This window comes from Barbus barbus (genome assembly GCF_936440315.1).
Source record: "Barbus barbus genome assembly, chromosome: 48".
NCBI classification, from domain to species: Eukaryota; Metazoa; Chordata; class Actinopteri; order Cypriniformes; family Cyprinidae; genus Barbus; species Barbus barbus.
Genome location: NC_136726.1, coordinates 7,766,578 through 7,792,418, shown reverse-complemented (window position 1 = coordinate 7,792,418; position 25,841 = coordinate 7,766,578). Strand labels below are relative to the sequence as shown.

Below are 25,841 nucleotides of genomic sequence, written 5' to 3'. Positions count from 1 at the left end.
GGGAGCATACTTTTATTTTTATTATTCATTTCATTTTAATCACAAAGATGCCATAGGTAGCAGAACAAGACATAACAGAGGGAAATATCAAATTAAGTGTCAATGTGAGACAGATTGTATATTTTGTCAGAGATGGAAAGAATTGTGATATAATTAGAGCAGATGTTGTCTTAGTGAGACCCATAATGGACATTATTGGTTTCATCTATTATAAGAGCATTCTCACCACCGTCACACCAATGAGTGTAAAAATGAAGATGCTGAGTGGAAATGAATAATTCTTCAATTTGCAAACGAGCAGAACCTGTACATTCATAAATAGTAACACATACTAACCTCGCATCAAGCGGTTAGATGGGAGTTCGGTGCCAAACTAAATTTCTTGATACTCTAAGTCCAAGACGGAGAGATGCAACAAAGGACACAATACATCCATCCATTCATCCACACACATGTGCAAAGGATCCGTTAACTACAACTGCATGAAGTTCTTCCTGAGGCACTGAGCTGTAAGTGCACTTAGCTAAAACACATGTGCTTCTCTGCTACACCAAAGCAAATAATACTAATATCAATATCTGGCCAGCAGCCATTAAGTATGAAGAGGCTGGGGGCAGGGAGGGCCGATCTCCTTCTCCACATGGTGATTTTCAGTCCTCAGTTGTTGGTGGCGGCACTTTCTGCTTCTTTGCTAGGCTCCTTGATGCTGTCTTCCTTTTTGCTGCCCTCCTTGGAGGTCCGGTTGAGGGCTCCGTTGATGAAGCTTTCAGAGCTCTGGCGCTGGAAATGTTTCCTGGTGCCCACCAAAGACGGGTTGTTGACCAGCGTGTAGAGGAGCTGCCAGTGCGCTCGCGCCCGCTTGGCGTTGGACACCTTGTTCTGCTTCTTCTCTTGCTGGACCAGCTGAATACCTTAAAATGTTGAACATGTAAGAAACAGGTTAAGCCAACATGTGGATAAAGCTTACTCAATTTCATTTTAAGTATCTGTATGGGACAAGAAAAATATCACTGATATCGGTGTATTCCTATGTATGTATACATGATATCTGTCACACACTCATATATATATATATATATAGAGGTGTAGGCTATAAAAAATGTACATGAACTTTGGAACCAAGTCCTTCTGACCGCGTCCACCGGACAAAGGATGAAATTACAAATACATCAGGAACTACTTATAAACTGTTTTTTTTTATTTTTATTTCCCAGGCAGTTAATGGCAAAGGAACCCTTTGAAAAACTTGGCTTTAAGGACTTGGAGGAATCAGAAGAAGAAAATAAAGCCGAACTCTTACAAATGATAATTCGGGCTGATGTTCACATTTTGTTAAACAGTGTGTTTGAGGGGACACTAGGAAGTGATCGAATTGTGTCAAACCTCTTGGATTGCCCCCCACGCCCCTTTCAAAAAATAAATATGTTGTATAGGCTATATACCGATAGGCTATTGCTATTAAGTCCCTGAATCAATCAGGTCATCTTTTTGAAAAGTTAACCATTTATTAAAAGAACAGGGTCACAAAAATGATAAATTTCGCTTTGTCGCACTTTATTTTGATCACTAAAAGAACCGATTCATACGAGTCATTCGCTCGGGAATCGAACCAGCGCGTTTGATTCACCACAAAGAACCGATTCATACGAGTCATTCGTTCAGGAATCGAACCAGCGCGTTTGATTCACTACAAAGAACCGATTCATACGAGTCATTCGTTCGGGAATCGAACCAGCGCGTTTGATTCACTACAAAAGAACCAGCTCATAACAGCAATTGTTTCGTGATTGGGACACTGTCCGTGATGTGTGTGTGTGTGTGTGTGCGGGACCCGCGAGAACAACGCATTTTAAAGACGTTTATTGGATAAGCCGAACACATTCATAACGAGCATTTTTTCTTTTGACGCGGCGCTTAAGAATCAATAATTTGTAATCTTTACTTCTTAATATATAAAATTAAATATTTGCTTAAATATTCTTTAAAAAATGACATCTAAAACAAAGGCACTTGATGCAAATAAATATCGTCCACATAAAAGAGCGCTACAGTATCACAGTTGGAACATCACAATGTGTAATTACCATATGGAGAGTGTAAAACACTACGAGTTCATTTGTAGGTGTAAAAACAACAAAAGACAGGGCTATTTAATGTTGAATACACACCATCTGCTGCTTATCATCCTGTAAAACCCATCAAACGCTGGCAGATTTGACTTTGACTTGAGAGGACAGACATAAAGCTGCGCTCTATGAAAAGAGATGAGCAATGCACACTGTGAATGCACAGAGGATGTTCACACTATGGACTCTGACAGGTCTGATTGAGCAGCAGCAGGGCCGCGGTGAGTTATTGCACATCGGGGCCCAATTTATCCTGACAAATGTAATGATTGCAGGAACGCTCGCCTGCTGCATGCAGGGCTACATGATGAATCAATTATTCCGAAAACAAGGCTAACCAACCGTCTGTGCATATAGACATGAATCACCCAAGAGAAGTCAAACACAGATCAATATGAATCTTGGCTAGATTTGACACAGAAGATCTAACATCATTTTGCTCTGCTTTCTGTTTTGAAATGCATTAAAAGAAGATGAAATTAAACCATTCACTGCGTACTGGGAGTTCAATCTGTCTGCAATATAGTGTCGTATACATACAGTAGGCCTATTTAGTTGTTATTTTATATATACACTGCCATTCAAAAGTTTGGGATCAGTAATTTTTAATGTTTTTTAACGGAGTGTCTGATGCTCATCAAGGTTGTATTTATTTGATAAAAAAAAAACAGTAATTTTGTGAAATATTTGAATTTCTAATTTCTGTTTTAATATATTTAAAATGTAATTAATTTCTGTGACGCAGCACTAAATTTTCATCAGGCATTACTCCAGTCTTCAGTGTCACATGATCCTTCAGAAATCATGCAGATTCATTATCAGTGTTGAAACAGTTAATATTGCTTACTGCTTAATATGTTTTTGGAACCTGTGATATTTTTCAGGATTCTTTGGTGAATGTAAAGTTAAAAAGAACAGCATTTATTTAAAATACAAATATTTTCTAACAATGAGTCTTTGCTCTAACTTCTTATTCATTTAACTCCAGGATTTTTTTGTTGGGGGTGCTAAGGGGGAGGCTTAGGGAACCAACAGAGCCTGGGCCGGCCCTGATAGGCCTATAATTAAAATGATTAACACTGCAGTCATCAATGACAATTCAGAGCAGCTTTATTTCAGGCACTGATTTTCAAAAACAACCTGTTTAATGCAAAATACGTTTCTTCTCATGGTTTTCATTATACGAGCCACAAGAGAATTATTAAGGGAATAATTTAAGACAGTTATATACCATTATCAGCAAATGTTAGAGTAGATTTGTCTCTCGTTGTCTCAGAGAGATTATGCGCCGTTAATGCAGCGGTAGCTGTCAGTTTTTTTGACTTTCACTTTCTCTATAGTGAACTGACGTTCACCGTCTTGTGCATTGCTTACTGGAGTTGCTTGACCCCTCCCCCTAATATCAAATGTTTATAGGCCACATCTTAGGCACTTTTGTTTTAGGTTTTTAATGTTTAATTTTCTATGTTAATGAGAGTGACACGGAGAGTTAAAAAACAGGAGAAGGGGGCTGTGCCGGGGCTAAGCAAGTCTCTGATGGGGCTATAGTCCTGTCAAGCCCCGTCCTAGCGCCGCCACTGTCCCTCCTGAATAAAAGTATTCATTTCTTTCAGAAAAAACAAAAAAAAAAACAAAGAAAAAGTGTACTGACCCCAAACTTTTGAACGGTAGTTGTAACAAGATTTCTTTCTTTTTTAAAATGTTTTTTTAAATACAAAAAATAATTTGAAAGGTAATTCATAAATTTTTATTTTATTATTCTTTCTAATTATGGTAATAAGCTGTGGATCCATTACGTATAGTACATATAATAACCATAATGCAGTTAGATATATAACAAGGTTATTGATTATTAATAATATTTGGAATATTTTATTTTTTATTATTCATGTATTGCTTTTATAATTATGATAATTAGTTGTGGATTATTCCTTACATATTACATATAATAAACAATGCATATATAACAATATTTATATAAGAATTTAATCTACAAAATATTATAAAATGTATTACTTCACATGACAAAAATAAGTTTTTTTAGCTGTATAAAAATATGAATGAATACAATTATTTGTAACATTTTATTATAATTAATACTTTGTAATATAGTAATTTTCGGTGCTTTTATATATACACATACACTAATATATTAAGCAATTATATAAAATGTATAATAATATTGCTTTTTGATAAAGCAATTATTATTAAAATTATTTTTTATTTTTTAAGTTTTTAATAATTGATATTTTATTATTTTTATAATTAATTTTTATAATTGTTTTATTCATTTTAATAATTGTGTCTGAAATGTCAGTTAATACAGATATATTTTTTAATAAGAACAAACCTTCGAAACCTCCTCATGCCTGTTTGAAAGGAGCTCGGTGCATCTTTATTTTCATCAGGTAGACTCACAGAAGGAAACTGGCCTGAAATGCACGGTTTCCACAAACTCACTGATAAATCTCACTGGACAAATTGAATGAGCGCAGCTTTAAAACACTAAACCACATCCTCAGTCAAGCAGCTCTGAATTAGTTCTGAAGACTAAAAGCTTTGAGTTTGAGTCCAGACTCTGGAACAGGTTGCTCTCCAGCGAACTGAATATAATCATATTGTTGTCATGAACTGAAGTGATAAAGAAATAAAAGCTCAGACCTTCTTCAGCATCTCTCATCCTCTGCGCGGCCAGACTGTCCTGGCCTGAGGTTTGCAGCAGCAGCCCGCAGAAGGCCTTCATCACGGGGTGAGACTGGCTCACCTCGATCTTCAGGTAATGAGCGTAGCAGCGGTATCCTACAGAGAGAAGCACAGCGCAGTGAGCTCCAACACAGAAGAGACTATCTACACACAAACGACAATCGAATAGAAGTAAAGACAATAGAAGTACGGTCACATTTGATATTTCTATTTGTAGAACTTAAAATCTGGCCTAAATCTGAATGGCTGAGTCTTGTTTGATACCACTGAGATATATAATATAATATAACGAATATAATTAGTCACGATTAATCAATTCAAAATAAAAGTGTATGTTCACATACTATATGTGTGTATATTTATTGTTTATATAAATATACACACATACATGTATATATTAAGGAAAAATATGTTAGATTTATATGTAAAATATTTATATATAATTGATATACAAGTGTTTACATACAAACACATGCAATACATATAAATATTTGTAAATATATATAAATATATGGGTGTGTACTTATAGATACATAATAAATATACACAGTACATACATATAGTATGTAAACAAACTTTTATTTTGAATCGATTAATCGCGTCATTGTTTTGCAGCCCTAAATATAATATAATAACGTTTTAAAAAAGTGAATAAAATATTTGGATATGTTATATAATTAAAATATTTTTATATTTTAAAATATCAAATATTTACTTTTTTAAAATGCTCAAATATTTTGTAAAATATGAACAAATATTAAAAACTGATGATATATTCTGCAGGCACTGTAAATGAGTGCACTCGTTTTGAACAAAGAGTCTGAGTGTAAATGTGTCGCTCTGTAAAGCAGTACCTGGGTCAAATGGCTCGACGTTGCGGTTGAGAAGGCTGATATCCAAGCGTCCTAAGTGGACTATGTTGAAAAGGGCAGTGGTGACTATCCTCCAAATGCCCACTATAACACCAGCCATGACATTAACTAAGAACAGCATGTAGCTGAGAAGAAACAGGCTTCCTCTGTAGAGAAAAAAAAGAAAAAAAGATCCAACATCTGGAAACCGTATGATTCTTCATACAGGCTTAAGGATGAATACATACAATGGGTTACACTATTTCAAGGTGTCCTTGTTACGGTGTAATTCTACATTTAAGTACTGAGTAATATAAATTAACTACATGTAGTTACTATATGGTTAGGACTGGGTTTGGTGTAGGGTTACGTGCATGAAATTATGCATCATTTATTGTTATTATAATAGTAAGTATATGTAACATGTGAAACAAGGGCACCTTAAAATAAAGTGTTCCCATATAGTGCATTACTAAAATAAAATAGTAGATGCTCTTTTATATATAAATAATAATAAACAAAAAACATAACTAGTCTACACAATAAATTAATAAAATATGACAGATAATAATATACATAAAATGTTATATTATTTAACAACAACAAAAATAATGAACAAAATAATTCATTAATAAATAAATATTAATATATATAATATAAATGTTTTTTTTTTTTTTTTTTAACAACAAAATCCACCCTATTTACTTTCTTAATAATTGTTCCTGGTCATATTTAATCTAAATAAAATACCTTTCCCATCTATGATGGATTTTTATTGTCTGCTGATGCAAGTATAAATAATTTAAGTATAAATTATAATATTATATTATTTTAATAAATAAAAAACATAATAGAAATGGAATAAATGACAATAATTCATAAATAAAAATATTTATTTATTTAAAACAGTATGAAATCCACCCTATTTACTTTTCTTAATAAATGTGATTTTATATAATAACATTTAATTTTATTTAATCTTAATATATTTACAATAATTTATCAAATATTTAATTTGATACATAGACAGACGCATAGACGGAAGGACGGATGGACAGATAGATAGATGGATAGATAGATTGATGGATAGATGGATGATAGATGGATAGATAGACAGATTATGTAATTGTAAAAATGATATTAACAACGGTGTTGCAAAAATAAAACGGTTTACCATTTAATATCTGAAAAGTCTGTTAATATGAAATTCTTAAGAACTGCTTCATAAGTTTTATGTTCATGTAAGTTTGTTTGGTGTTTGTAATATAATTGGCACCTGTTGTTCAGATCTCTTGTTCCTGCGTCCTTCTTGATGAACAAAAACTTGGACGTCAGATGCTGGATCAGCACAGCCAGGAACAGCATCAGCCAGAAGGGCCTTCAGAAGAGAACATGAGAGTGAGAAGCATCTTAAGAGACAGTATGGCTCATGAGGAGAGAAGACTGATAGGAGGCTTTAGCTGAGATTCGTGGCTCACGGGGTCAGGACCCTGCAGTCACAGGGCAGAGGGACAAGCCACGCTCATCATCTAAAGTGAGGAGAGCAAGACACTCACCACATGTTGCCGATAATGTGAAACAGCATGAGATTGGTGCCATACAGGATGGGGATGATGATGAGGAAGACAGCGAACAGAATGCAGATGAAGAACACTAGAGTCTGGATCACCATGCCTGGACACAGACACAATCACACATGCAGGAGTAATCATGCTCATAGTCACGTTTACACTTGAGAAAAACTGTAAATAATATTATATTAATATTTCATATTATTTAATTATTAAACTATGAATAACAAAATTAAATGAAAAAGAAATAAAACAATTAACAAAAAGAAATATAAAGTATTTATTTATTTAAATATAAAAGCGCCCTGTAAATAATATAGGGATGTGCAACAGCAATGAGTACTCAAGTACTCGGCCGTGACAGCGATGATCGATCATGAAAACGATGATCGTGGAAAAAATTAATTCTGATTGGTTATAGCAGCACTTTGGGCGGCACCCTGAGCTCTGATTTTTAGCTTGCAACAGCATGTGGTTCAAAGTATAGACGTGAGAAGAGAGAGAAGCTTGGCTTTGAAGTCATGTAGTGATGTCTGGGTTAGCTACATGTATATCTTGATTAATATAGTATAGGATGCGTTGGGATATTAACATGCTGAATTTGCTGCATATTACCAGTGTTTAGTTTCATGCTCAAATGCAATGCCCGAAATTGAGTTATTTGAGAAGGTTGTATTGCTTTTAGATGCTTCTTTAAAAAAAATACTGATCCTATAATAATGCAGCAGTGATTTTTTTCATCATACTTGTTCAACAGTAAGCATATTTCAATTAAAATTGTTTTCGTATGGCTTCGAAAACACGCAGGTGATTTTAGGAATCACTTGATAATGTAGATGAAGATATAGCACAAATCTGACATAACCATTAATGACATAAGCATTATAATGAGAACTTTATAGGATGTGACACAAATCTATAGTAAATTCTGTCCTTACGTCCTTAAGGCAACATATGCACTTGTGTCTTGTGGAGGTAGAAAAACAAAGTTCTTTAAGACCTGAGGGACTGTTTGTAATAAAGATTTAAATGTAAAAGACACGAGAGCCGACTGTTTCTGTCAGTGGGAAGTTTTAATATTTAATATTTTTCAAATATTTGTCAAAAGTAGGTTGTGTGCTGTGTTTAAATGTGTTTCCACTTGCTTGAGCAACTTAATATACAAATCTAGAAGCCAAATGCATTTAATACGTTGCTTATATTAATTGAGTTTAAAGTGAAAGATTGTGTAACTGTACTGTGATAAAAGAGGATCACAATGCTGAAAAAGCACTTTCAGTATAAGCTAACAAGCTTGCATTTGAAATCAAAATAGCTAATGGATAAATGTTGTGTTTGTGGTAAACAGCCGTGGATCAGGAGCGAAAAATAATTAAAATTATAATTTAAAAAATAAAACATTACACATTAATTAATAAATCAGTATATATATATATATATATATATATATATATATATATATATATATATATATATATATATATATATATATATATATATATATATATATATATATATATATATATATATATGATTTAATTTACAAGTGTCATGTTTGTGAATTTTTTTTTCATGTAAGCTATAGCTTCTGACCTTTAAATCAAAACATACTCATTTTATGACATCAATTACTGCTTTATTTAATCAAAACAGTCTAAATGTTATTTGTGCAGGCTATTTTACTTTTAATTTAATTAGAAGTAGACCAACAGTGCCCCCTACAGATTAAAACTCCTAACCGAACAGGCATTAGGACCCGGGGGAGGCTGCTATCAGGCATCATTCTGTAAGTGCTTTCACAGATTAAATGCAGCAATCCAAAACAGTGAATCTAATCATCATTCAGACAAAACTTTGCTTCAAGAATGAGCCACACTGCTGACATGACCTAATCACTAGCACGCCCAGAGCACATGTGAGTGAATGTATTCCTCTTATCGGCAAGACATATAGGCATAATTTTTCATATCAGGCCGATATTTACATTTAAAGCCATTATCGGCCGATTCTGATATCAGTCCGATAATATCGTGCTTCCCTAACTATAAATAATATTTTTAAATGTAGTTATAAAGTTATGAAAAAAATAAGATAAAAAATAAATAAAATAAATGTCTTTAAGAACAGCACCCCCCCCCCAAAAAAAAAACCCCACCTTAAAAAAAAAAAACCTGGTGCACATTATTTCCATTTTTTTTAAATCTAAATATAATAACTATTTATGATGTATTTTTTTTGTCTGTTGATGTACTAACTGTAAATTATGATAATACATTGTTATATATTTTACGATATATTTAAACAATATTATTATAATATAACATTTTTAATATATAAATAAAAATAAATGAACAACAAAATAATTATTTCAATAAATATACATAATAAATAAATAATCAAATAAATATATACTTATTTTATTATTATTATTTTTAAACAGAACAAACTCCATCCTATATACTTTCTTAATAAATGTCCTGGATTTTTTTAACCATAATTAAAATCACAACATAATAATACTCTCCATCTGTGATGGATTTATATTGTGTGCTAACGTACTAAGCCATATATGGAGGGAAAGGTCCAGAAGAAAAAATATCCAGAATGATCCAGAACTGTGCTCTGGTACATTTAATGAAAAATAAGTAGCTCATTCATTTAAAAAAAATAAATAAATAAATGTTTGTCAGTTCAAATTTTGTTTTGTTTGTACACAAATTCAGGCTTCATTTAGCAGGTAAAAACTAAGTCTTAATTGTAAGTGTTAAAACGTTGTCTTTCTCACACTTTTACACTACAATGCAAAGAGTTGAGAATGAGGGGCTTCTTGAACAGAAGAGAAGAAGCGTGCTCTCACCGAGACTGATAAAGGCGGCCTGATAGCTGGTGTAGCCCATCCAGCAGACCAGCGCGGGCCGGGACGGTCGGATGCTCCTGTGGCAGTTATACACATTAAACACGTCTCCTCTGTACAGTCCCTTTAGATTAGACCTGAGTGAACACAGACACAGCCTTCAGTGCGCTAACACACACACACACACACACACACACACACAGCGTCTGCGGAAATACAGGTAATGAGGCGTCTCTTTATGAAGAAGAAACTGAGATGAAATTGCAGGTCACAAAGTCAAACTGCCATTAATGACATTTAAAAACTCAATTTGAAAAGTCATTAAATTTAATCTGCTATTCCTGACTGTAATTACCTTGTTCTCATTAGCCTAATAAATTATTTTTCCTGTTTCTCCTCCAGCTAGTCAGTTACGATAAAGTTATCAGTAATGCATTCACGTGTGCATGAAGTCAGGAGACACGGTAGTGATAACCAATAAAAAGGATGAAATATTTTCAAAATATATACTGTATGTGTGTATTTATACATGCATAATAAATATACACAGTACACACACATATATTATACATGTACATATATTTTGTAAATAAATCTTTTATTTTGGATGCGATTAATAATGATCTAAAACACATATGACATGTGCGTATGGGTAGTCATGTGACAGTAGTGCAGCACCTGAAGAGCAGTTTTATACGGACTGAATGTGTGTTTGTTAGTGTCACCTGTGCAGGACCATGGACCTCATGAGCATGAGCAGGTTGAGCAGACAGGACAGGGTCACCGCTGACAGATAGCAAACTGAAACAAACACAATCACATGAGCCACAAACACACTCTCACAGCCTCAGCACTTTTTCCCACTCACTGATTGGAAAACGAGTCCAGCTACAGTTCAGCGGTTGGCTTTGCTGACCAATTCATTATTCATCTGCTGATTTACATGAGTATTTAAAGCTGAGAGAAAGTGGATGTGTGTGTGAGGCATGCAAACCTCCTGCAGTCTGGATCAATGCAAGCTCACATTTGCATGGCTGTGCTGGCATGCATTAGTTTTTCAGAGATCGTCATTAAAGCTGCGCTGTAATTACTTTATATTGAAATGTTGTTTTTGTGAATACCACCTTGAAGAAAGATTTCAAAAGCTAATCTCTAGACCCACATATAATCTGATTATTGAGGAGAATCAACAGAGTTCTGTGTAACGGGCTTAAAAAGTATTTCAATGAATCTGTTTGTCTTATATTTACTGAATATTAAGTAGTGCTGTCAAACGATTAATCGCATTCAAAATAAAAGTTTTTTTTTTTTTTTTTACATAAAATGTGTGTGTACTGTGTATATTTATTATGTCTATATAAATACACACACATACATGTATATATTTAAGAAAAATATGTTATGTTTATATATTGTATTTATCTGTAATATAAATAATATTATGTAAACAAAAACTTTTATTTCGGATGCGATTAATCACGATTAATCGTTTGACAGCACTAATAATAAGACAAAACATTGAATAAACGCACGAGCAAAAAGAACATTTTCAATATATATTTTTATTTTGTGTATTGTATATTTTTAGATTCTAATTGCAGATTTTCAAAATGTGTGCTTATGAATATAAAATTAAGAGAATATACCTACATCTGAACTGGATGTAATGTTTTCAGACACATAATTGAGTTATTTACAATGTAATGAAAATGTATTATAGTTTAAATTTATATTAAATCTAATTAGTTGAACTTTAAAGTAGGGCTGCGTGATAAATCGCATGCGATGATCATGCGCATCTCGTCAGTAAAGCCGGTTCTGTGATTAGTAGTAAATCTCCATCACCTGCTTTCAGATGGAGCAGCATTTAATACACAGAGCCGTAGTTCACTGACAAGCTATGCAATATCACGTTCATAATCTGTGTAGTAAATGCCACTCCATCTAAAAGCAGGTGATGGAGATTTACTACTAATCACAGAACCGGCTTTACTGACAAGATGCGCATGATCATCGCATGCGATTGATCATGCAACCCTACTTTAAAATCATTTTTGACCCACTTAAGTGCATCTTTTTATGTAATTTCATAAATAACTTGGGACTACAAAAGCGTTAATTTTTTGGAAATTGAGATTTATACATCATCTGAACCATATTTACTTTAGTTATATTAGTTAGCCAACACATCAAAATAGTATACTTTAAAGCATGTCAAAAGTATTAAAATCTTTTAAAAAGGTTTTTAGAGTAAAACTTTTAATTATTATAAAGTGCACTTCCTAAGTGTACTTAAATGTGTTAAAAAAGTAATGTAAGTGTCTCTATTTAAGTGCACTTGAGTGGCATTTATATATACATCATCTGCAAGTATAACTTTTCTATACTTGTGCATGTGCGCATTCAATACATTAAAGCACACTTCTTTTTCACATGAGGTCTGTAGAATTTAAGAAATGATGGGCATTTGATTTTTGCTTGAATATCTGGAGGCCTCATCTGGGTCTAAGTTAAGCTGACAAGGGACAGTCCTGAAATTGTGAGCTTTGTCCAGCGTTTACTATATTTGGCAGACTGAATAGGTCCCACAGAATAAATTACATTGTATTACTTGAACCTGTGCAAATTGAGCGCCTGTCACAATTAACAAAATTACTGGCGATTTAAAACGTTATCATCCAAAATTGCAAATAGGCTTTCCAACTAATGTAGATATACATTGTATAATAACAGTAAATGTATCTCTCTCGCAAACTCACAAGTCCTAAGTATAACAAGTATGCGAATGACAACTAACTCACTTTCTACACACCACAGATAGTACACTACAATCCTGACCACCTCCTGACGGTCATCTGACAGGATGATATTGAAACCGGCCAACAGGAAGGCGATGTTTTCGTCTACACCTCTTCGGACGATGTGTAGGGTGGGGAGCACGCCTGAGATCTGTAAGAGCGCCATCTAAGACATTCACAAGAAGAGAGAACGTCTTTAAATGCTACCAGGCTACATTAAATCAATCAAAAGCACATGAATTAATACTTTTAGACAGAAATAACTCTAAAAAGGGCTCGTTTGTTGAAGCGTTTACCTGATAAATCGCAATGAACGCCACAACCACAGAGATGGCTAGTTTCAAAGGGAACCTAAAAACTGATGGAAAATAAATTACAGTAAATTAATTATGCATTAAGAGAGGGGCATGAAAACTTTTGAACAGAATGGAGATGTGTACATTTTTTTTATTTTGCCTAAATATCATATTTTTTCATTTAGTACTGCCCTTCAGAGGTACATGTTTCCCAGATGACAAAATAAGTTAAATTGACCCCGTTCTTCAAATTCAAAAGGTTTTCACCCCCCGGCTCTTAATGCATGGTTTTTCCTTCTGGAGCATCAGTGAGCGTTTGAACTTTCTGTAATAGTTGTATATGAGTCCCTCAGTTGTCCTCAGTGTGAAAATATGGATCTCAGAATCATACAGTCATTGTTGGAAAGGGTTCAAATACACAAAAATGCTGGAAAACCAAAGAATTTGTGGGACCTGAAGGATTTTTCTGAAGAACAGCAGGCAGTTTAACTGTTCAGGACAAACAAGGGACTCATGAACAACTATCACTAAACAAAAAAAACACAGCTTTGGATCGTTCAGGTAACAACACAGTATTTAGAATCAAGGGGATGTAAACTTTTGAACGGGGTCATTTTTATAAATTCAACTATTATTTTCTCTTGTGGACTATATGTAAACATCTTTTATGTCAAATATCTTATTCAGGTCAATACTAAATAAACAATAACATGTATTTGCAGATTCTGAAAGGCAGGGTGTAAACTTTTGACCTCAACTGTACAGTATATATTTTTGACGTTAGGCATTTTTATTTTTTTTATTTTACCATCCTCTGGTGTGTAGATGTAAGACTTGGCAGCATCTCTGAGTCTTTCAAACAGTTTGGGTTTTGATGCACTGGAACTGCAAAAGCAAGAATCAAAAACAACAAAAAGAAATAATTTAATATAATTTTAAAATAATAACCCTTCATATTCTTTCAAATGCACAATTAGACATATAATAGTTGCTTTATTACAGGTTCAGTTGCCCTTTACACTGTGGCTTTTAATGGGATTTGAACCTGCAACCTCATGGCCTCTTTATATCTGAGGCATATCTGAAGTTTGCCTATAGTCTTTATTCCATATACCTTCCTACATAATTGCCACACTTATCAATGGATATTTCCCTTCATTACACTGCATTCCTATGTAGACTATATCATACTGACATCAAGGAGTTTCCACGCAACAGGAAACATTTCCTCATATTGCTCACGGGACTATAATCAATGACATTTCAGACACTCAGTATATTTTTGCATAAAGAAGATCAGCATGAATGGCGTTAGCTCATGATTCAGACTCTGGGACAGTGGAGGATCACTATCTACCAATCTTTGCATAAGTCAATTTACAGAGGGTGTGATTCACTGCCAGTCAATGGAAATGAGGAAGGAAGTAGTCTATGCACAATATCCCATCTGACTGGCTACTGTACAGTGGACTGATATTTTCTATTGACTGATAGACAATAGAAAATACCTCACCTTTCCTTGCCTTCATTGCAATTGGAATCCATTCAATTACCAAAAGGGTTTTACAAGATTAGTTTACATTGCAATATGCCAAACATTTTAGTATTTTTATTTATAGCATTTATTTATTATTTTAAGTATTTTTTATTTATTCTATGGGGTTTGAAAACCCTAATTTATCATAATACAATTTATAAAAAATATTAACAAACAATTGATAACATTTATGAAATTGTTATTTATAAAATGATTAATAGTCATTTAAATTATTTCACTTAAATTAAGTAATAATTAGTTTATGATAATATTTAAAATAATTTTATAATAATATAATTTTTTTTACATTTTGCTAAAGTTTTTAAATGTATAACCAGTCAAGATAACAACATTTGTATAAATTAATTGATTTACTTTTCTTTTCATCATGATGTAAAAAGGGTCGATATGATGTTGCTTCACTGATGATGTGACAATAATAATAATAATAATGAAAATAATAAATCAAAATAAACAGTAATGTGAAACTCAAAAGTCTACAATATTCAAAAAATGAAGTGAAATTCTTGTTATGGGTTACTAATATAATTTCTGCTGTTTTTAGCTTCTTAAACCTTTGGGTTAATAAATAATATTGTCCACATAAGTGTGCATCACCTGATTTTGGTGGGCTTTTTCTTCTTGAGAATCTTTTTCACATAATCTTTGTAATAACTGCTACTGAGGTCCTGCAAGAAAGATGAAAAAAAACAAAATGACTACGAATCTTTTGATAGTAACATTCATTCGGTTCATGCTGATTTGAATCTTTAAATGACACATCTCAAAAATAAAAACTGTCTATAATGCAGTGTGACGTGACAAAAACTTTGCTTGCCATTTGGTTAATTCTAAAAAGTTAATTTAGATTTATTTACTCGCATGTGTTATGAGGGGATCGCTCCTTTCTCATTTCATCCGAACATATTCGTCATAGTGATTATAGCTGAATAACACTGGTATTGTGTGCTTCCTATGAGAAAACAACACTGTTTGTGTAATGTGCCCTGTGAGTCAAACATAACCCAATCCCACTGAGCTGCTTACAATGATTAGAGCTCTGGAATGCAGGTGCGAATTTACAAACTCCCTTCTTGCCTTTCCATGCTGCTAAGTCCCTTCATTATGAATTAACACAGCGGTGCTTAACTGGCCGGTCGTGACCCAAAAATGGGTCACAGGTTTGTTGTAACAGGGGGAAAACAATGTTCAATACAAATTGATCAATAAGAATGTCTATGATAAAGAAAAGGAAGAATATTTAAAAAAATCTAGTTACATTCCAAGTATTCATCATGGTTTAATGTGGCTTTCAAAACTTCAATACCATATTGAAGTAAAAATATACATACTTTCTTTACATCTTGACCTGTGAGTGTAATTATTACTTTTGAAATCTGTGAAAATATGAGTTATTTTAACAAAATAAGAGAGATCATACAAAATACATGTTACTTTTTATTTAGTTCTGTCCTGAGTAAGATATTTTACATAAAAGATGTTTAAATTTAGTCCACAAGACAAAACAATAGCTGAAATTATTAAAATAACCCCATTCAAAAGTTTGGGAACCCTCGGTTCTTAATACTGTGTGTGGTTACCTGGATGATCCACAACGAAAACGTTTTGTGAAAAGTTTTTGAATTTGAAGATCAAGGTAAATTGTACTTGATTTGTCTTTCGGGAAACATGCAAGTATCTTCTGTTGCTTCCAAAGGGCAGTACTAAATGGAAAAAAATATATATATTTCTACAAAATAAGAAAGATTTGGACATCTTCATCCTGTAAACTGGCTCTTAATGCATTGTTTCCTTCAGGAGCATCAGTGAATGTTTGAACCTTTTTTAATACTTGTGTTTGAGTCCCTCAATTGTCCTCCTCAGTGTGAAAAGCTGGATCTCAAAATCATAGTCACTGCTGGAAAGGGTTCAAATATGCAAAAGATGCTGGAAAACTGAGGAATCTGCAGGACCTGGAGGATTTTCCTGAAGAACAGTGCTCAGTTTAACTGTTCAGAACAAACAAGGGACTCATGAACAACCATCACAAAACAAAAACACAGTCGTAGATCATCCAGGAAACCACACACAGTATTAAGAACCAAGTGAATGTAAACTTTTGAATGGGGTTATTTGAATAATTTCAGCTATTTTTTTGTCTTGTGGACTAAATGTAAACATCTTTTATGTAAAATATCTTACTCAGGACAGTACTAAATAAAAAAAATTACATGCATTTCGTATTATCTCTCTTATTTGTAAAAGTTACTCACATTTTCACAGACTCTGCAAGGGGTTCTTAAACTTTCAAGCAGCATATATATATACATGGTTGTCGAATTGCAAAAAAAAAAATCAGGGGGGGTGGTGTGGCAGTTGGTGGGGGGTTGTTTTTTTCCTTCTGGTGCCTAAAATTATAATTTTTATATTGATATTGATAAATATTAATAATAAAACAATATTTTGCTGAATGTGTTTTTGTGCTGGCATCTTCGAATCACTGGCTCACTCGATTCGTTCAAAAACTACTGTTGAATTGAAAATGAATAGTACATTTGTGCTAGCGCACATGTGCTGATATTCAGAAAAGAATTGCTTGTGCAATAAATATATAAAACATAAAAACTCATACATGGGTATTTTTTGTTTCATTGCTGGTATTATAAGGGCATTCTAACTGTTTTCTAATAGGATTCATCGTGCAGTGAATACTTTTGGACTCTCAAGATGTGTTTTTTTAATTAATTAATTTATTTTTGCAAAGTCAAATCTTAATGTCAGCTCTCCTATTGTCTCTCAGTCCCTCACAGTCACACATACAAGCACAATAACATTATGTCAGGGCAATGTCTTTAAAATCAAGGAAAAATCATACCTTCTGTTGTGTTCTTTTTAAAGAACTTCAAAAGTTGTGCTTGAACCATTTTGTGCAAAAAATAACAAAAACTTGCTTCAGCTTGTAACAGTATCGATTTCTGATACGCCAATCACTGTTAGTTCGTAAATGATCATAAGTGAGAATTTTAACATTTTATGTGCATAAGTTTTACATAATATACAACATTAATAATCCAAAGGGGATGGTAAGGGGGGGATGTTATGATATCAGGACATTTTAGACATCAGAGACATTGGTTACAAATATCATGAATTACTAATTCATAATTTTCATTCATTTTTGGGGAAGCTGACATTTTACAACCTGAGCTAACCTTTCAGATATTAATAAATGAAGCAGTCTTGCAGTCTTTTATATATAAATATACATACATGGGTCGAAGATGAGATGTCCCATTTTGGTGTTCGCATCAAATGAAATTTACAAAAGGGATTTTATATACGTATATAAAATGCAAGTAAAGTGAGTACTTAAATGTTTCAAATAACTTTTGGGAAAATAATGTGTTAAAATATGGGTGAAATAATGTTTCATTGTCATTCAGCATAACAGATATATTTATGTAAAAAAACAAAAAAACATACTTTTTCTGACCTGTACTTATTAAAATAAATAAATTAAAAGAAAAAGTGATCATATTAAATTTTTATTATGTTTTAAATGATTAAAAAACACGTTGACAAATGGGTAAAACCTCATGGTTTGAAGGATAGTGACAAAAATTTTTTTTTTAAATAAACTGTTTCAAACGTTTATGGTTTTGATGCTTGAAACCCTCTTTTCGTCTTTGACCCATTTAATATATTTTTTAAGAATTTGATCTTTTTAATATAGCTTTTGGACAGTTCGTACCTCAGAGGCGTTGCTCGTCTCTGTGCTCTGTAAGCCTTTGAACAGAAGCAGCGGATACTGGAAACTAAGAAAAGCCAGACAAGCAATCTGAGGAAGGCTGCTGAACAGCACATAGTACTTATAGATCTGCAGACAAGGAGAAAAACAGACAAATCAATGTCAAATAACATCAAATGTTTGCAGTCGTTAGTCTGGCTATTACCCACCCATTTTCAGTGCAAATCAATCATGAAATTTCACTCAGAATTTATATTACAAACCTAACAAGGCTTTCTTTATTTTGGCTGAATGGCCAGTTTTTAAAGTGTGATTCTTTTGTTTTTGTTTGTAGCAGGCAAATACTAGAATATTTAGTGCATTTTGTGTAACATGGTATTTTTTCTTTAATTCTGACAGAAACTTAAGTGATTAACTGAAGGAAAGCTCCATGGTGAGATCCTGAGAAGCAGAACAAATTGTTTTGAGGTTTGACTATTCATTTAGCAGATGTGAGGACAATGACGGAGGACTGAGGGGATAAGGTTAATGAACTTAAGCTGCGACAGAAAAGTTTCTGCAAGTCTTATTCAACACTCAGTGGGAAAGCGAAGTAAGAGCCCATAAACTATGCTTGTACTCTACAGGTGATGTTTCAAATCCATATATTCATGGTAAGTCGTACCTGTGGTGTTTTGGGACAGTCCACCTTCTGCCAGACCAGAACTCCAAAGTGCGTCCACGACAGCAGGCTGCCCAAGACGTAACCCACCTTGTTATGCAGCGTACCGCAGGCCAGAAGAGGGTAGTACAATGCGGGGTAGTACAACAGAGCCAGGATCAGCCAGAACTCTACAGACATACAGAACAAAGTAATAAAGTCCAGTTAAACATCTCTCTGCTCTCCTTAATCTAAAAGAGCACAGCACAGTCTATATTTGCATATAAAGTCGAAAGGTTGTAATGGTGCAATCTATGATATATTACCACTGTGACCTGGAGCAAGACACTTATATGAATAAATCACCCAAAAAAGAATGGATTGCAAATTGATTTAAATTTGGGCCTGTTGCTCATACAAAACTATTGAATGGCTTCAGAATAATTGGAATATTGTGTAAAAATCATATGGACTTCTTTTTTTGAAGACTGATCAGTGTTGCTTTTTATGATTGAAAGATGAACTGATTATTATTTCTGTTACTAAATAAAAATTCATTACAATGACTTCACTTCAGAAGGCCTTTATTATCCCCCGGAGCTGTGTGGAATACTTTTTATGATGGATGGATGCACTTTTTTGAACTTCAAAATCTCAACACCCATTCACTACCATTATAAAGCTTGGAAGAGCCAGGACATTTTTTAATATAACTCCGATTGTATTTTTGAGTCTGACAGTGGTATGGATTTCTTTTATTGAAGACTGACCAGAGTTGCTTTTTTATGATCAACAATTTAATATGATAAGAGATTTTTTAATAAGATAAGAAAATCCTTTGTTTTATTCTTGCTACTAAAAAAAAGAAAATACTACACAAACAAAATACATACTGTATTCATTATGAATATTGAATAATAATATTAATAACAACAATTATAATCATGATTTTTAAGCTATGAAAACAGCAAAAAAGTGTCATATGATTGAGAATGAGGATTATAACAATAGTGGGCCATCAACACCAACAGACTTATGAGTCAAAATTCACTTATTAAAGCAGCAAACAGTTACATAACACAAACACAGCCTTGTCTGAGGCCCTGTTTGCTAAAGAATCCAAAATGCAGGCGATAATCCAATTACAAAACCCAACTAAGAAGGACTAGCAGTTCAGAGAAAAAAAAAAGATCAGGTATGGTGCTACTTTTCATCCTCTTGTGTGAACTGAGCCTAGTTTGGATAGCTGCCATCCGGTGAATAGAGAGTGTTCATTTGATAGGGTGAGCCACTACACCCCTCCAACCCGTTGGATTTCCCAAACTCTTTGGTGGCCCGAAGTCTTTGATTTACATTGTGATAGAAAAGAATGATTTCTTTTTGAATCTATAAAGAATTTATAACATTACCATAAATTATCATCCTTGACCAAACTGGTTTAAGTGCACATTGGTGGTGACTCAAGGTTCATTCCTCGTGGGAATCGAACCAAAAACCTTCCGTTTGCTACTCCTAAGTCTTAGAGCACTATTTTAACGATCTAAGCGCATGGTCTGAAGCACTTTGCTAGTTTAAAAACGGTTGGCGCACCAGACGCATCCAAAAGTGTTGTACCTATTCTCTTAATGAGTCATGGGTGTGTTTTGTGCGTAACGTGCAATAAACCAATCAGAGTCTCATTCCCTTTAAAAGCCAGTTGCGCTTGCACTATGGCATGATTTGCTATTTACATAGTGGAATTTGCAAGAGCAAAGACCGAACGCGTCTCCAAAGAGGAAACAGATCTGCTCATGCACGAGGTTAAAGCGTACACAATAATAATCTTTTACATTGTAATCCTTTTATTTTTATTATTTGTCATGTTTGTGTGCTGCTGCGAGTGCCTGTGTGGAATAAGCAGAGTGTACACGCGTTGTGCATTCGCTTATAGCCGCATATTACTAACACATCCTTTAAATAAATAAAAATACAGCGCCATTGACTTTAGACCAGGTTTTAGTTGGTCAATGGTGCAATCGTTTTCAGTTGCTTCAAAATAACAACGTGCCAACAAAGTGCCTGAACACACCTCGTTTTCAGACCAGCACGCCCATGAGCAAACAAATGGGTGCAAAAGCATTTGCTATTTAAACAGCGTGGTGCTGGACATGAAAATGATAACTGTGTCAGACTGAAACTAGCAAAAAACACTTGCGTCGCAGTGCTGTATGATAGGGCCCTCTACCACTAGACCACATCATAAAATGAAGCATAAAAATAAAAACTAAATAAATACTGCCATAAATCACTCTATAAATACATTTCACCACTCCACGAAGCAAGAAATCTTGTCACCATACCTTTGTTTGTGACGTCTTTAGTGAAAGGAAGCGGATGGTGACTGAGGACCATTCCAACCAGCTTGCAGAAGAGAACGCCGTACACGGCTACAGCAAGACCCTTGTGTTGTGTGTGGTCTAAAAAGTTTACTGGGCTGAAGAAAAGAGAAAACAATTATAAATAACTATAAAATGAATATGAGAGCGGTTTTGCCCATGCAAAACTCACTGTCATGATGTAAACCTGGCTAAGGAGCTGCCACATAGTGGATAAAATGGTCTGAGGCTGATTTTAGCATGAGGTTTTGGGTGTGGAGGGCGGCAGATGTCAAACTGACCTGAGTAAACCTGTAAGTCCCCTTTGATTGTCACCCAGCTTCTGTCGTCTGGCCAGGATGGCGAGAACCAGCATGACCACCAGCTTTGGACATAAAGAGAGGACAATTTGTCAGTCTTACATCCTCTAAAGGCCAACCAGAGGCCGGTGCAGCTGGGACTGTGACCCTTTATTAACCCCTTCTGCATCACAGCTTCTCGGTTCAAATGAAACCACAGACCCCTATGAAACAAGGGCAGAACCCATTTCCAAAGACATTGCCTCTGTTTATGGTATGAGTAAGTGCACTATCAGAGAGCACAGGCCTGGGATCAGTGACCTGTAACACTTTTAGGAAGCGTCATGGCCAAAGGTGACCTTCTGAGTCCACATGGGTCCATCAGTCAATTAGCATATGGCTTTTTGCGTAAATATCAAAGGGCCAGGAACTCAGCGGGAAGTCTGGGAGTTACAAGATGAGTGACAAAAAATAATATGAGCAGGTTTGAAATGTTGTACAAAATGTTTTCCACAAATTTACTGACAGTATCATGATATCTGGTGGAAATACTATGGTATTTTTGCAGTGGTCAATGTAGTGATTGGCATGGTTATTATAGTTAACTAAAACCTAAAAAACTTGAATTACTTACAATTTCCTTAAATAAAATAACCTCTAACAGAAATAAAATATTTAAAACATAATTTGATTTCAGCTAGTTGTCAAGTCAATTAAAACTTACAGAAAAAGTTATAAAAAAATATAGACATAAAAAACTGAATAAGTCTACAGAACATGAAAACTGAGTTATAATGAAACAGAAAATATTAAAATAAAATTAAAATAAATTAATTATATTTATATGATTATTATTAATAATTATAAAAAAAATATTAAAATAAAAACAATCAAAATATGAATAAAAACTAATAAATTAAACTAAACCAATGATACTAAAATAACACTGGAGACTGGGATCAGTAGATATTGCTATGGGATTTTTCCATGTCTTAAAATGAAAAAAATTAAAATTTATTAAATAAATAAATGATTGAATGAGAGGATGAATAAATAAATAAATAAATAAATATTTAATTATTCATTTAATAATCCAAAATGAAGACTTATTTTACAAATTATTTACTCGATTAAGAAAAAAAAAAGTAAAACATAAATAGTTTATTATCCATTCACAAGGTTATTTCTAGATTTCTAGGTTTTGAGAAAAAGGTGCATCTTAAGATATCCAAATATTGTCTGCTTAATCGTCCTGGCCAATGCATATTGGTCTATCACTATGATATATTTCATGATACTGACTGAACAAAATAAAAATAAATACAAATTGAAAAAAGAAAATTGAGAGTATAAAGAAAGCAGTATGTCTAATCTGAAGGGAACTCACAGATATTGCAGCAATGCATATGTGGAAGAGGCCTTCATCAGCTGTGGGGTGACACGGTGGGATAACTCTGAAAATTTCACAAACACAGAGTATTTATCATAAGCCGGTGAGATCCAGGCCGATTACTCAGCCTGCATGTGCTCCCTTCAGTTCCCAAGCAATAGACCATTACTAACAAGAGCACTTCTACTGAACCTTTGCAGATTATTCATTTAAACCGATTGTTGTAGGTAATGTGACTGACGAGAAACGCCAACACACGACCCCGCTCACGCTTCTGTGTAAACTGAAATTCTGGGATGGACTTACGACTACTAAAGTCCATGGTAAAAGAAACTCAGAAATGAATGAAAAGATTCTGATTGTGTTTGGTTTGAGGAAGTCTTGGACGAGGCTAATGTGTGACGCACTGAAGTAACTCTAGATTCACAGTTTGGTGTCTTGTTACCTAAAATCCAGCCGAAAAGTCTCTTGTATATGTGAAAAGAATCAAAGAAAATCTCTACATGTATCTCAGTGATGGATATGCATATCAGTTTCAGCAGAAATATGATCAGGTATGTTTGCACACCTGTAGACTTGGAACCGTATAAATGTTCTGGGTAGTGCATCATGAGATGACAACAGACTATGATGAGCAGCAATAAAGATGATATCTAATGAATATCTGACGACCTTAACCTGGTTATCTATCTGAAATCACAGCAGTTAATGTCTAAACTCAGAGATTCCATGAATGCATTTATTTATCATGTATGTTTTAAAAAATAAACGGTAAACTGTAATAATAGAAATTACAAATTATAAGTACGCAATTATTTATAAATAACAATTATATACATTTAAAATGTATAATATTTCTTTTTTACTTTTATATATAAGTGTTATTATCCAAGATAGTAAGCTTGGATAACACATTTAAATATATAAACTATAAAATAAAGTTTATAGTTATAAAATTTGAACTATAAAAACTATAAGTTAACTATACGTTTAAGTTATAAAACTCTAAACTATAAAAAAGTTTAGTTTATAACATAAAATATTACTAATTATGATATATAATGTGAAGCTCTTTATTAATTGCATAAATGATATATATATATATATATATATATATATATATATATATATATATATATATATATATATATACACACACACAAACATTTATGCTATTTTTAATATTTGTTATTTGTTTGTCAAGTTGTAAAATGTATTCAGTTTACATGTTGTTATAATGATGCAAAAATATGACAAATAATCATGATTTATTTTTACTTACAATGAATCACAACAAAGTTATTTTAATTTTTAATTTTTAAATAATCTTTGTTGTGATTCATTGTAAGTTATAATCTAATATACATATAAAATAATAAATATAAAAATAAATATATGTATGTGCATATTATTATACAAGATTATAAGCTTAAACATTTAAATATATATGAACTATAAAATTAGCAAATTAAATTTAACTATAAATAAACTAAATTTTACATTGAACTATATATGGTTTATGGTTTGATTTGATATATATAAACATTTACACTGTTTTTAATATGTTAATTATATTTGTCATGTTATAGAATTTGTACATTTTACATATTAAATTATTATCATGCAAAATATATTACAAAAAGTGATTTTTTTTTATTTTTTCTACTTATAACAAAACAAAATTGACCATAATGAAACATTCATAAGACACAAATTAAGAGTACTTACTCGACAGGAGGTTTGGTGGGCAATGCATTTTCGTACCAGTCTGAGTAGTCATAGTCGTCTTTCACAGTTTCAGCACTCATGGTGCCAACCTACAGATGAAACAGAAGTTTCAATGAGCTCCAATAACTTAGACAGCAGCCGAAATCAGTCTTCCACACTCCTGTGAGACACAAAACGCCCTAATTGTTCAGTTTTTGTCCTCCTTCTTGCCTCCTTTCTCGCCCCTTGTTCAGGTGCCCTGTTACCACTGTGGCTGAGAGCTGTGAGGAGCAATGTGACAGGTCCCCTTCTGTAGCATGCCAACCCAAGACGTCTTTGCTTCAGCTTGGATCTGCTTTTCAGATGGGGGATTACCACCTCACTGGAAACCAGGAGAGAGAGAAAAGCAATGGAGAGGGAGAAAGAGGGGGTGTGAAAGCAATCCCGACAGAAGTTTTCTCTCCTGCCACCTGTAGTTCAGAGGGATTAGGTGGACTTCCAAGGGCTGGTATTGAGAGTCTGAATGAGAACTGGACTTATAAAACTGAGTCAAAACAGACTGGAACTGTGTGGGGGCTGAATGCTGACATATTCCACCGTGATAACAGGGAAATTCACGTGTGAGAGCGTCGTTCCAGTTATCAGGCAGACATCCCCAATGGTGACTCAAAGCGTGAGGTATAAGGAAGTCATTTCCATGAACCACACACACGTATTGACACACACGTGATGAATCAAGTCAGACGCAGTACAGGTTACACTTTCTTAAGGGTCTTATCTTCAAAAGATAAAATGATTACAATAAAGTTTTCAAACTGATATTCTAACACAATCTCATATTTTTAACCTAAAGTGTTTTTAAAATGCCTAAATCTAATGCGTTGTCATTTTTTGTAGATTTCATACCTAAGAACTAATAAAATGGGATTACATTTATGATATAAATGAACGTACAAACACCAACCAA

At 33.5% G+C, this 25,841-nt stretch overlaps 1 protein-coding gene across 1 annotated transcript; it reads right to left on the bottom strand.

The window, feature by feature from the left end:
- On the bottom strand, positions 1-25,399 carry LOC306866549 (receptor for retinol uptake stra6-like). The gene is made up of 17 exons (XM_079411811.1): positions 24,896-25,399; positions 23,165-23,231; positions 21,781-21,863; positions 21,464-21,597; positions 19,149-19,315; positions 18,488-18,613; positions 15,355-15,425; positions 14,008-14,084; positions 13,200-13,261; positions 12,907-13,069; positions 10,831-10,906; positions 10,109-10,242; positions 7,237-7,354; positions 6,957-7,058; positions 5,684-5,847; positions 4,788-4,925; positions 1-911 (listed from the first exon to the last, which is right to left on the bottom strand). Exons 1-17 carry the CDS (start codon positions 24,973-24,975, stop codon positions 658-660), a joined length of 2,016 nt encoding a protein of 671 aa, XP_079267937.1. The 5' UTR covers positions 24,976-25,399; the 3' UTR covers positions 1-657.
- Between the last annotated feature and the right edge of the window lie 442 nt (positions 25,400-25,841).